This window comes from Oncorhynchus masou, chromosome 18, assembly GCF_036934945.1.
Source record: "Oncorhynchus masou masou isolate Uvic2021 chromosome 18, UVic_Omas_1.1, whole genome shotgun sequence".
Lineage (NCBI taxonomy): Eukaryota > Metazoa > Chordata > Actinopteri > Salmoniformes > Salmonidae > Oncorhynchus > Oncorhynchus masou.
Genome location: NC_088229.1, coordinates 54,508,842 through 54,523,672, shown reverse-complemented (window position 1 = coordinate 54,523,672; position 14,831 = coordinate 54,508,842). Strand labels below are relative to the sequence as shown.

Below are 14,831 nucleotides of genomic sequence, written 5' to 3'. Positions count from 1 at the left end.
AATAGAGCAATCTTCTGTATACCACTCCTACCTTGTCACAACAGGACTGATTGGCTCAAACACCTTAAGAAGGAAATAAATTCCACAAACAAACTTTGTTTCTCAAATGATTGCCTCGCCTGGTTCACCAACTACTTCTCTGATAGAGTTCAGTGTGTCAAATCGGAGGGTCTGCTGTCCGGACCTCTGGCAGTCTCTATGGGGGTGCCACAGGGTTCAATTCTTGGACCGACTCTCTTCTCTGTATACATCAATGATGTCGCTCTTGCTGCTGGTGAGTCTCTGATCCACCTCTACGCAGATGACACCATTCTGTATACTTCTGGCCCTTCTTTGGACACTGTGTTAACAACCCTCCAGGCAAGCTTCAATGCCATACAACTCTCCTTCCGTGGCCTCCAATTGCTCTTAAATACAAGTAAAACTAAATGCATGCTCTTCAACCAATCGCTACCCGCACCTACCCGCCTGTCCAACATCACTACTCTGGACGGCTCTGATTTAGAATACGTGGACAACTACAAATACTTAGGTGTCTGATTTGACTGTAAACTCTCCTTCCAGGCCCATATCAAATATCTCCAATCCAAAGTTAAATCCAGAATTGGCTTCCTATTTCGCAACAAAGCATCCTTCACTCATGCTGCCAAACATACCCTTGTAAAACTGACCATCCTACCAATCCTCGACTTTGGCGATGTCATTTACAAAATAGCCTCCAATACCCTACTCAACAAATTGGATGCAGTCTATCACAGTGCAATCCGTTTTGTCACCAAAGCCCCATATACTACCCACCATTGCGACCTGTACGCTCTCGTTGGCTGGCCCTCGCTTCATACTCGTCGCCAAACCCACTGGCTCCATGTCATCTACAAGACCCTGCTAGGTAAAGTCCCCCTTATCTCAGCTCGCTGGTCAACATAGCATCTCCCACCTGTAGCACACGCTCCAGCAGGTATATCTCTCTAGTCACCCCCAAAACCAATTATTTCTTTGGCCGCCTCTCCTTCCAGTTCTCTGCTGCCAATGACTGGAACGAACTACAAAAAGCACTGAAACTGGAAACACTTATCTCCCTCACTAGCTTTAAGCACCAACTGTCAGAGCAGCTCACAGATGACTGCACCTGTACATAGCCCACCTATATTTTAGCCCAAACAACTACCTCTTTCAACTTCTTTCAACTACCTCAACTACCTCTGTATTTAATTTATTTATTTTGCTCCTTTGCACCCCATTATTTTTATTTCTACTTTGCACATTCTTCCATTGCAAATCTACCATTCCAGTGTTTTACTTGCTATATTGTATTTACTTTGCCACCATGGCCTTTTTTTTGCCTTTACCTCCCTTATCTCACCTCATTTGCTCACATCGTATATAGACTTGTTTATACTGTATTATTGACTGTATGTTTGTTTTGCTCCATGTGTAACTCTGTGTCGTTGTATGTGTCGAACTGCTTTGCTTTATCTTGGCCAGGTCGCAATTGTAAATGAGAACTTGTTCTCAACTTGCCTACCTGGTTAAATAAAGGTGAAATAAATAAATAAATAAATAACTAGGCACGCCTGTTAATTGAAATGCATTCCAGGTGACTACCTCATGAAGCTAGTTGAGAAAATGTCAAGAGTGTGAAAATGTGTCATCAAGGCACATGACTACTTTGAAGAATCTCAAATATGAAATATATTTTGATTTGTTTAACACTTTTTTTGGTTACTACATGATTCCATATGTGTTATTTCATAGTTTTGTTGTCTTCACTATTATTTTACGTTGTAGATTTATTTTTATTTTATAAAGATAAACCCTGGAATGAGTAGGTGTGTCCAAACTTTTGACTGGTACTGTATATGTCACAGGCATATGTCACGGGTGCATACTGTATACTTTTGATGGTCTCGAAGTACTCGAGAGCACATCATAAATCGATCAACTCCAAGAAATTGGTGTACGATACACTACATGGACAGACTAAATGTGCATGCAGTGCTTTCTGACTGACAACCATACTGTAATTGAACTAATAATTTGCTTGCACACAACTCAGATTCAGTGCAACATTCCAAGGTATGTTGGTAAGGACTGGTTTTAAACCATTGGGAGAGAACAGTAGAATGAAAATGTTGGCGCCACAATGATCACATCCTTTGTCTGGCCTGTTGTAAATGGTAAGAGTACGCTCTCTTGTGTACTAAGCATGTATTGCAATGAAAAGCAAACAATTGAACATGGCCTACAGTCCACAAATAGGTAAAGGGAAAGGAAAAGGGGTTACCTAGTCAGTTGTACAACTGAATGCATTCAACCTAAATGTGTCTTCCGCATTTAAAACAACCCGTCTGAATCAGAGCGGTGTGGGGAGCTGCCTTAATCCTGAGTGGCGCAGTGGTCTAAGGCACTGCATCTCAGTGCTAGAGGCATCACTACAGACCTTGGTTCGATCCCGGGTTGTATCACAACCGATCGGGAGTCCCACAGGGCGGCCCACAATTGGCCCAGCGTCATCCAGGTTAGTGGAGGGTATTGCCGGGGTAGGATGTCATTGTAAATAAGAATATGTTCATGACTTGCCTAGTTAAATAAAATAGAATGACATCCATGTCTTAGGTGCCCGGGGAACAGTGGGTTAACTGCCTTGCTCAGGAGCAGAACGACAGATTTTTACCTTGTCAGCTCAGGGATTCGATCCAGCAACCTTTTGGTTACTGGCCCAACTCTCCTACCCGCCATTCTACAAATAACTTTAAGAGAATTGTTATACAGGCAATATGAAGTCCACAAACCCCGAACAAGCCTCAATCCCGTTTATTGAGCATTGAACTGTAATACAAAAGGGATAAACCAAACAATACACATTGGTTTAATCGTCTGGTCTCTGAGATGCTTACCTTTGTAATGCAGAGTACATGCCAACAACTGGAATTGTATGAACACATACCAGGCCAAATATAGAGACACATATGGCTCTGACACAGACATAACTTCATCAGGAAGCAAAAGGTGCTGGTGAGGCCAGGTCAGGGCCTAGGCTATAGAGAACCAGGTCCTCATCTCACGACAGGATAGGGACCGGCTCACAAGGTGCCTTCGGATGGAGATGGGGACAGGGCCAGAGGGAGAAAGGAGACCTCCTGGGAAGGGAGGGAGGGAGAAGGCACATCATTGGTTCATATGTCCTATCACATCTAATAACAAATGTTCAGTAATGAGAGCTCTTCTCTTCTACACTGTGATGGTCCAAGACTCCTCGCCTCTCTTTTGAAATAATGTCAGGCATGGCTGCAGACACGACAACTTCTTCTGTTTTTTTTTTAACCATGTAACTTCTTATTTAGCCTAGATTTACAGGCTTCCTCCAGAGACTTGGAAGGATGCCATCGCAAGACTATGGCTTCGTAAATAACCGGTCATTTCTGAATCGTCAAATAAAAGTCTATCCATAAGTACTGGGCTCTGTAGGGCACTCATCCAGGTGCATCCTCAGCAACCCTCGCCTTTGGCGACCCATGAGTTTCTGCTGGCCAGGTTTTGGACGTGTACAGAAGGGCCAGAACCCGTAAAGATACACCTCGGCAAACAGTTTCTGCTCACCTTCAGGCCCTTGGCATCCCAAAATGTTGGCATCCTCTGCAGATATTCCGGTTTCAGGAACACAGGCCGGACTAGGTCGTGGTTCTCCTGGAGAGTGTAAACTGAAAGCACAGAGATGGCATGTTGCGCTGGTAGGAGAATGCGGGGAGGAGGAGCATCGCCGTACACATTTAAGAGATTCCACGGGAGCAGAAGATCCATCAGTGAGGCAAACCTATCAGAATGGTGACCAAGTTTCAGACCACTCAACACAGAGGAACCTACAAGGATGCTGGGATTGGCAGTCACAAGGTTGGTCTTGTTGCCAAAATCTCTCTCATTAGCCTTGGTTCAAAGGGGAGAGAGAGTGTGTAGAGAGACAGGGATGGGGAGAGATGGGGAAGAGAGAGAGGGTGGGGTAGAGAGAAGAGAGAGAGGTGAGGGGGGGGAGAGAGAGATTGGGCCCGCCATGTAATTTCAACATGAACAATTGGGAAATATTTGGTTGAGAGGAAGTCTTCAGACGTGCCCCCAACATCAGTCAAATGGTGGTGAGATCTGATCGTCCAACAGTGCCACGTAGTACTTTTCTAGACAATGTCCCGAACGGCAACTTCACGAACAAACGCACAATGTTCAATCACTTTATTACAGGCAAGGCCATTTACGATTAACGGCATCATTACATGTTTCACAAAAAAATGTGATATACCCGATCAAGTATATTTGTGGTCGATGCTACTGTGGGAAAAATGAAACGAGCTCTGAAAACAAGGACAGCGGAACACAGGAGTAATATCAGGACCCTTGACCAGAGAAACCATGTGGCTGCGCATTTCATGGAGGCTCGTCACAACATTAGCTCTTTGAGACACATTGGCATCGAACATGTTAAGACTCCTAGGAGGGGCAGAGATACTGATAATCTATTATTGAGAAGAGAATTGTGTTAGATTCGCCGTTTGTGTACCATGTCTCATAGAGGTATGAACCAAGAGTTTGACATCAGACCATTTCTTACAGGAATATGTCACTTTGATTTGTGTTGCCTTCCAGGTCACCTACTTGGTCATTTTAGTTTTAGTTCCTTCTCCACTGTTCCTTCTCACTTCATTTGACCTGATTTGGGCCGAATTCCTCGCTCCTCCCTAGTCCATGGCTGTCCTACCTTATCAGTGACTGAAACCAGACTGTTGCCTTTTGCCTAACCTCCTTAAGAGCCATGCTATTTAACAATAACATGTTTGACAAAATGTCAACTTTCTGCACTCCCTCTTGTCTCAGTCAGTAATTTTCCATACACCTCGTTCTTATCCACCCTCAATTGACCCCAACATATACAGTAGCAGTCAAAAGTTTGGACACACCTACTCATTCAAGGGTTTTTCATTAGTTTTACCATTTTATACATTGTAGAATAATAATGAAGACATCAAAACTATGAAGTAACACATATGGAATCATGAGGTAACCAAAAAAAATCTAAATATTTTTATATTTGAGATTCTTCAAAGTACCCAATGTATGCATTGATGACAGCTCTGCACACTCTTGGCATTCTCTAAACCAGCTTCACCTGTAATGCTTTCCCAACTAGAGGTCGACCGATTAATCGGAATGGCCGATTAATTAGGGCCGATTTCAAGTTTTTATAACATTATTTGTTGTAATTATTATTTTTTATTGATTTTTTTATACCTTTATTTAACTAGGCAAGTCAGTTAAGAACACATTCTTATTTTCAATGACGGCCTAGGAACGGTGGGTTAACTGCTTTGTTCAGGAGCAGAACGACAGATTTTCACCTTGTCAGCTCGGGGGATTCAATCTTGCAACCTTACAGTTAACTAGTCCAACGCAATAATGACCTGCCTCTCTCTCGTTGCACTCCACAAGGAGACTGCCTGTTACGCAAATGCAGTAAGCCAAGGTAAGTTGCTAGCTAGCATTAAACTTATCTTATAAAAAACAATCAATCATAATCACTAGTTAACTACACATGGTTGATGATATTACTAGATATTATCTAGCGTGTCCTGCATTGCATATAATCTGACTGAGCATACAAGCAAGTATCTAAGTATCTGACTGAGCGGTGGTAGGCAGAAGCAGGCGCATAAACATTAATTCAAACATCACTTTTGTATGTTTTGCCAGCAGCTCTTCGTTGTGCGTCAAGCATTGCGCTGTTTATGACATTCAAGCCTATCAACTCCCGAGATGAGGCTGGTGTAACCGAAGTAAAAGTCTTGAAGGAGTTCCCACAATTGGGTTGAGGTTGGGTGATTGTAGAGTCCAGGTCATGTGATGCAGCACTCCATCACTCACCTACTTTGTCAAATAGCCCTTACACAGCCTGGAGGTGTGTTTTGGGGCATTGTCCTGTTGAAAAACAAATGATAGTCCCACTAAGCGCAAACCAGATGGGATGGCGTATCGCTGCAGAATGCTGTGGTAGCCATGCTGGTTAAGTATGCCTTGAATTCTAAATAAATCACAGTGTCACCAGCAAAGCACCCCCACACCATCTATTAATATTCATTATTTGTTTCTAAACCGGTATCTCTTTGTTCTCAGTTATTTTATTACATACATTTTTATTTGATTTAACTTGACAAGTCCGTTACAATGCCGGCCAACCAAAAGGCAAAAGGCCTCCTGCGGGGACAGGGGTTATTTTTTATTTTATTAAATAAATACAATATAAATATAGGACAAAACACACATCATAACAAGAGAGACACAACACTACATAAAGAGAGACCTAAGACAACAACATAACAAGGCAGCAACACAGCATGGTAGCAACACAACATGACAACAACATGGGAGCAACACCACAACATGGTACAAAGATTATTGAGCAAAGTCAACAGCACAAAGGTCAAGAAGGTAGAGATAACAATACATCATACAAAGCAGCCACAACTGTCAGTAAGAGTGTCCATGATCCAGTCTTCGAATGAAGAGATTGAGATAAAACTGTCCAGTTTGAGTGTTTGTTGCAGCTCGTTCCAGTCGCCAGCTGCAGCGGACTGAAAAGATGAGCGACCCAGGGATGTGTGTGCTTTGGGGACCTTTAACAGAATGTGACTGGCAGAATGGGTGTTGTATGTGGATGTACGTCATCACTGCGAAACATTTTGCAATGCGTAGCTTCAAAGATGTTGGTTTCTTTTGAGCTCATCTGTTTGAGGGCGCTGTTCACGTCAGTGAATGGGAGAACACTGTGCAGGTGCAGCCCTTTCCGAATCTGACCGCAAAGACATGTGCAGCGGTGGGCAATGGAGGGTTTCTAACCAACAGCAGCAGTGATCTGGAAATGCAATTGATATTCTATATTCCCCGTGAGGTAGCCACCTGCGGGTACAAACCACTTTCACATATTGGACACGAAACACTCTGTAATTATAACTAAGCATGTGCTGACAATTCAAATTTCTTGTCGTAGTCATAAGTGACGTTTGACCACAACGGGATGTTGGCCTGGGTCACAACAGCCCTGGAGCGCCCATGACACGTCTTGGCCAACTGAGACCTGGGAAGTTAGCCATTACGCACTAATAGTTGCCTAATTGATGTCGTATCAACCGGGGGGTGCATGTGTTAACTCAATTTCTCAAAGTTACTGATGTTTCTCTCATGTCTCTCCCAGGGTTTCCCTGCCTGCTCCTGGTTACTGTATTTGGCGCTTGCAGTTCTTTGTCAGGATATAAGGTCAATGTCCTTTTGTTTCCATGAATCCTTTCACACCTGGGTATAAAGATAAGTCTACCCTTGCATTCAGTACAGTCAATCACTAACAGTTTACAGACATACTTTATTATTATAATTGTTAAATTTAACCAGGTAGGTAAATTACAGTAAACATCTTATTCCAACAACTACCTGGAAAAAGAAGTGTGTGGATATATAGAAAGCCGGTTGGCCGGTAAACGTCTGGACCCTGAGGGCAAGGAGCTGAACAATCTGTCATTACCTTACTTATTATTTTATCAAAACCAGAGGAGTTGGGCTAGTCTTGGATGGACTCTCTGAGTCATGCCCCTAATGTCAGATTAGATGCATAGCAGAGTAGGTGGACACATATGGCATGGCAATGAATGCAGGAGATTTAAAATAAAAATTCAAATAAAAAACAAGGCTGTTAGTTAGCTCTCAAACTCTTCCTACGGTTCTCAGCCATTAGCTTCGCCCACGACCGCCTTGTGAACTACAATACCGACACAGTGTTTTAACGTTTAGAAACGTCAATAATCATCGCTCGCGATACAGCTTTCAAATACGTATGGCCCTTATCTTTCATCAGCGAGAAAGAATCCTTCAAATAAAAATATACACTTAATGTAGCAATCTTGCACATTATCTATACACAGCTATGGGTGCCTCCATCCAACGTGTGCTTTCACACAGGTATTTGGAGCATTCTAGACAGATAATCAATTTAACCGTTCTTACCATTATTAATACTGTTTCTCACTGATATGAAAGATAAGATCATTATGCTTCCAAAATCGTACAGCAAGCGATGCATGTTAATGTTCAGACCGAGGGTCGGGAATCTTAACAAAACTCCCCTTGACTTTTTCCACATTTTGTTAGGTTACAGCCTTATTCTAAAATTGGTTGAATTGTTTTCCCCCTCATCAATCTACACACAATACCCAATAATGACAAAGCAATATGTTTTTATTTTTTTACTAATTTATCAAATAAAATAAATAGGAAATCACATTTACATAAGTATTCAGACCCTTTAATCAGTACTTTGTTGAAGCACCGTTGGCAGTGATTACAGCACACCTGTTTTGGGGGAGTTTCTCTCATTCTTCTCTGCAGATACTCTTATGCTCTGTCAGGTTGGATGGGGAGTGTTGCTGCACAGCTATTTTCAGGTCTCTCCAGAGATGTTCGATCAGGTTCAAGCCCAGTCATGGGAAAGCCATAGATTAGGGCCTAATGAATTGATTTCAATTGACTGATATGAACTGTAACTCAGTAAAATTGTTGCATGTTGCATTTTATATATATATATTTGCACATTATTCTATTTAAAATTCTTCAAGCTCTGTCAAGTTAATTGTTGATCATTGCTAGACAGCCATTTTCAAATCTTGCCATAGAATGTCAAGTCAATTTAAGTCAAAGCTGTAACTAATCCACTCAATAACATTCAATGTTGTCTTGGTTAGCAACTCGTGTATATTTGGCCTTGTGTTTTGGGTTATTGTCCTGCTGAACAATTACAAGCAATCCCATAACATAATGCAGCCACCAGGATCCTTGGAAATGTGGAGTTGTACTCAGTAATATGTTGTATTGAATTTGCCCCAATCATAACACTTTGTATTCAAGGCAAGAAGTAAATTCAGTAAATTACAGTATTACTTTTGTACCTTGTTGCAAACAGGATGCATGTTTTGGAATATTTTTTATTCTGTACAGGTTTCCTTCTCTGCAACTATTTTAAAGTCACCATAGGCCTCATGGTGAAATCCCTGACCGGTTTCCTTCCTCTCTGGCAACGGAGTTAGGAAGGATGCCTCTCTTTGTAGTGACTAGGTGTATTAATGTCAACATGCTCAAAGGGATATTCAATGTCTTTTTTTAATCCATCTGCCAATAGGTGCCCATTTTGCAAGGCATTGGAAAACCTCCCAGGTCTTTGTGGTTGAAATTTTAATTTTACCTTTATTTTACTAGGCAAGTCAGTTAAGAACAAATTCTTATTTTCAATGACAGCCTAGGAACAGTGGGTTAACTGCCTGTTCAGGGGCAGAACAGATTTGTACCTTGTCAGCTCGGGGATTCAAACTTGCAACCTTTCAATTACTAGTCCAACGCTCTAACCACTAGGCTACCCAAATGCATAGCTTGACTGAGAGACCTTATAGATAATTGTATGTGTGGGGTACAAAGATGAGGTAGTCATTCAAAAATCATGTTAAACACCATCATTGTACAGAGTGAGTCCATGCAACTTAATTTATCTAACGTATTTAGGCTTGCCATAACAAAGGGGTTGAGCACTTGAATGAAAAGCTGAAACATCTGAGTCTATCAATGTACAAATTACTAAAAACAGTCTCTGGCCTACACAAAATACCACAGTAGAACTATCTCAATGTAATAAATGTTTATTTAATTCAACCTGTAAGACAACAAAAGGTGGGAAAAGTAAAGGGTTGTGAGAATACTTTCTGAAGGCACTGAACAAGTTGTGGTATTTTTTCAATTGGTATTGGTGGCAATAGCAAAAAGCTTCAGCACATAGTAAGTATAACGTCACAGACGGAGACTGAACCTTGACTGTTTTGGGTCCATTTAAAAAAACAACAACATTGAAATGGGGGAAGGATGGGCGACTCATTTCTTGGTAGTCTCCTCCTCCTTTGACAAAGTCTTGATGAACTCTTCCTTCTTGGCCGCTATGCGCTCCTCTCTGCGCTTGCGGGCCTCCTTGGTCTTTGAGCGACGAGCCTCGGCCTGGTCACTGGTGTGCGAGAAACAGATGAGATGTTACAGAACGCAAATTAATTACAGCCAAGGTTCTAAAGGACTCCTATTCAATTAATACAGGTCTAGGTTTAAATCTGGGTTAGTTAGTCAAGAACTAAACATTTGATTTCATCCTCATCTGAAGTGAAAATTAACCATAGTCCAGGAATTATGAGAGCCATATTATCATTCATTTTGGCTAGGTAACAAGCAGAGGTTGATGGGAGTTGTAGTGTCGACTTACGACAGGAGCTTCTTGCGAGCCTTGTCTGCCTTCAGCTTGTGAATGTGTTCCATTAGGATGCGCTTGTTCTTGAAGACATTACCCTTCACCTTCAAGTAGAGACTGTGGTACCTGGAGAGAAAGAGTGTACTGGGAGTTGAGGACAAGCCAAGGTTCCCACTCAAATCACAAACATTCCAGACACATTCTGTGCATAATACCAAATCAGTATGTCCTATTGAGATGGTTCATTAGACGTTCAACACTTCACCAGGGTTACACAATGTTCCCAAGGACAAAACTACAGTTCACCGATTACAAGTATCATTCTCAAGAACAGATAATGGACTTCACTACAATCTTGACTTTAAGATACTTTTGTGGTTTGAATACTAATTTCAGGGTCATTGTTGTGTTTTGCGCCACATTTCATTACAAAGCGATACATTTGTTGAAAAACTAACATTTCCCAGTCTTTTCCAGGATAACATTCTTCCTCAATTGCAACCAGATGACTCTGACATCTAAGTGTAGACTAACATGTGCCTGTCGATTTTCTTGGACTCCCTGTAACGCCGCAGTAAGCGCCGCAGGATCCTCATGCGTCGCATCCACGAGAGCTTCTCTGGCATACGGGCGTTGGCTGTACCCTTCCTCTTACCTGGGCAGGGGGAGAATCATCATCATCATCATCATATAGTAACACAGCCCAGCAATAGGTCAACACCCTGAACAGGTCATTTGTTAATTAAAACCTCGTCATCGTTGGATTTATAGATTTCTGATTCCCTCCCCTTTTTTAGCACTGGTGATATATGAAAATAATATACAAGAGGTCTACAGGACCCAGACATTTTCTATCAACTGTCCAGACATTTCAATAAGTACATTTGTTTTAGCTAGCCCGGTGCACCAATTGGGTAGAGATTGAACATTACAACCAATGGAATGATCTTGAATGTGCAAACTCACCCCCTGGCGAGCCAAAACAAATGCACCTTCTCAATTCAAATGAGGGAGAGAAGGGGACAGGGAGCCACTTTGAACAATGTTATCACGGCCATGATGTTGGCTATATGATGGTGTTGAGAACCTCTCTGTACCCACCTATGCCCGTGTGGCGTCCCTTGCGGCGTGCCAGCGTGTTCTTGCGGCAGCGGGCACGGGAATGCACAGTCACAGGCTTCCTGATGATCAGACCATCCTTCACCAGCTTGCGAATCTGCTGGCCTGCAGGGGTGGGGGTAGACAAGTTGATTAACTTGTATGTGGTCATCCTTGTCCCATGGCTATTTCGGTATATGTATCTTACAAGAACACAACTATTGGTACCTTGGAACATTTCCTTGCTGCACAACACATGAACTTTCCAGAATGTCAAAGACAGACACAGGCAACAGTCTCCTAGTGCATTCATAGACGCTAATTACCTTTAGCCCCTATTGACAATAGGATCTTCTGGCCAGAGAGTTTTTTTGAGAGCCCCAATGCTCGTTTTAAATGTTAACATGCATCGCTTGCCATACGGTTTTGGAAACATAAGGAACAAATCTTTCATATCAGTGAGAAATTATTTTCTGAAAACAAAAGGTTGAATTACTACCCATTGTTGTGTGGTTAGGGTTCCCACACAGCCATATTTCCATGTTACAGCACTTGTTTACAGAAAAATGGCTGAAGACAGAGTCGACTGTCTGTGCTAACTAGCTACTTAACCTCTAAACAACTGTGTTAACGGAAGATGGACGGCAGAAATGTGTTGTCACTGAAAAATACTATTGGCTGCAACTGTGTTATAACCGGTTAAAACAGTGTACAGTAAGTGTATATTTTGCATTTGTGAAATAATTTAGATGTGATATGAAAGTAGATGGTTTTATGTTTCTAGAGCAGTGCATCAAACGCGATTAGATTATTATTTTTTGCTGCCAGGTCCAATTCACCTCCAAACAGGCTTCTTTGGTACATTATTGGGCTAGTCTCCCTTGCATGAAGGTGTAAAGAGGAGTGTCTTACGGGAGTTAGCGTTGGCAATCTCATTGGTTTCATTGGGGTCCAGCCATACCTTCTTCTTGCCACAGCGCAAGACGCTGGACGCCAATCGCTTCTGAAGCCTGAGCATGCTGGGTAAAGCAACAAAAAAAAACTTGATTACCATCCAAATGAATAGCCTTCAATTGCAGACATAAATAAGCGTTACACTACTAACTAATAGCAATGGGTAGTTTGCAACACAGCCAGGCTTCATACCCTGATGTATTTGCTAGTTTTACAATACAATTAACAACAAACTGATTCAGAGTGGTTGGGTTAAATCGAGAATACCCATTTTGGTTGAACGCATTCAATTGTGCAACTCCCTTTCCTTAACCAGCTAGCTGGCTTTGTAGTCTGGTCTCATAGACCTGTTGTAACATAGTAAATGTAAACCCGGGACACTCAAATTAATATGATGTTGTTTGGTATGGTTACATAAGACAGAAGATTACTTAATTTAATGCAAAAACCAATCGAGGCTGGTTGATCAGGTGGCTGGTTGGACATATAAGGCGAACTTCTAGCATGTTCGAATCTCATGGACAACTTTAGAATTTGAGAAACTACTTTTGAACTAGTTACAAAGTTAGCGAACCCTTCCCCTAGCCTAGCTAACATTAGCTATCACAAATTGTAATTCGTAACATATCGCATGAATTGTAATTCGTAACATAACATACTAATTGTAATTCTTAATATATCACACAGAATGGATGGACATCCACTAATATTTAATGCATACCACATGAAACATAACATTTAACAAATTAGTATTTTGGCTTAACATACAGAATACAAAATGCTCTGAGACCAGGTTGGGCTTTGTACAACCATAAGATTACACTCTGCTTCTCTTTTAATGTGACTACTGACATGGTGGAGTGTGCAGGGAGCTATTGGGCAAATTGCTAATGTCAGCAAGTAACGTTAGCTAGTTAGCCAACCACAAGTATAAAAGCCACAAATGAAGCATGATGATCGCTACCTAGAGATAAATGTAGTAACCGGCTGGCTATCAAGTTAGTTAACACTACTATTGCATTAGCTACCAACTTTGCATAGCTAGGTTCGAGTACGAGACATGTCTCGACATGTTATCTTAGATGACATGTCCGACCGTGTACAAGCCAGCGTACAGCAACATCAACTGTTTTAGCTAGCTATCATGTGATTAGTTCAATGCATTTGTGCCACATTCATTGCCTTCATGTTACTCAAAAACAGTAATACACTGGTAATTTAAACGAGTAAAGTCATGACATATGTCAAGACCCTTACCTCATGACTGCGACTCTTAGAGCGAAAGGAATGACGTGTGAAGTATGGGGGGCCTACCATTATAAGGGAGATAAGATTGTTATCCATTATCGAGATGTGCACGGGGCTTAAACTTAATTCGTGTTAATTAAGCAAATAATATGCGTCTGGTAGAATTTAAAGGAGTGTTTCTACATGGTTAAACATTTTAAATCCTGTGTTACGATTATACAATAATATGATTAAGTACAGTCTCACTATCCTTTGTCACAGTGGTACATTCCAAATAATACAAATTGCATTATGGGATAATCGTACTAGAGGGAACACACCACCAGATGGCACTGTTTATCTAATGTTTGGTTCAGCGTCAACATTCCAACATCTCTTGTGCCATTCTCTTTTATGTGCTATCTCAGTTATAAACTGTACGTTTTCCAGTAAATTCAACTAATTAAATAAACCCCTAGATTTTAAAGAATGTGACACAAGCACAAAAAGTTGTTATTTTGGATGATAATGATGGTCGAGTTTGTTTTGCATGGCCCTGTGCCCCAGGTGGGTTGAAATTTCACTTACTAATGGAATGGTCTAAAATTAGCATACTTTGACCATCTCGTCGCCATGGAAAATTATACAATGGGTGGGTTAAAATCGCATTCCAGTCGATGTCTATTGCACAAGTTTCACCGGCTAAATCTATTACATTAAAATGACTATTTACTCTGTTCCATCTGACTGCGCAATCCACTGTCTCATCAGCCCAGCCTGGCAATTTATAAACTGTAGAAAGCCTCTAAACATTATCTCACATTACTTTTAGACAAACATTTAGTTTTCAACAGCACAGATTTGTGTATTTGTCTCCGACATTTGCAACATTGTTTCAATATTCAAGTTCGATCTCCAGCTGCCCCATAAGTAAGGAACGTGTCGGTAGCTAGATTTGAGTTGGGACTATTTCTTGTGGAAGGATGAAATAGTTAGAATAAATTAATAAAAATAACGTTTTTATTGAAAATATGTCAATCATTATTTGAATATGTTGGTAACCCGTTGTATAAAAGTGATAATGCCCTCAAAGCCGGTGTTTGGGGGATATATTGGAACAGTTTGCCGGCCCTCGACTTCATATCGGGCCTAACAACACCTGCGCCAATATATGGCCAACAACATCACAAAAAGTATGCACATCGATGAAGCAGTAGGCCTTGTTGTGTTATGATTTTGAACAGTC

General features: G+C 41.3%; 1 protein-coding gene across 1 annotated transcript; it reads right to left on the bottom strand.

Moving 5' to 3' along the window:
* Positions 1-9,700: 9,700 nt before the first annotated feature.
* Positions 9,701-13,685, bottom strand: LOC135504834 (large ribosomal subunit protein eL19). The gene is made up of 6 exons (XM_064923726.1): positions 13,616-13,685; positions 12,317-12,423; positions 11,408-11,530; positions 10,841-10,961; positions 10,322-10,432; positions 9,701-10,072 (listed from the first exon to the last, which is right to left on the bottom strand). Exons 1-6 carry the CDS (start codon positions 13,618-13,620, stop codon positions 9,946-9,948), a joined length of 594 nt encoding a protein of 197 aa, XP_064779798.1. The 5' UTR covers positions 13,621-13,685; the 3' UTR covers positions 9,701-9,945.
* Between the last annotated feature and the right edge of the window lie 1,146 nt (positions 13,686-14,831).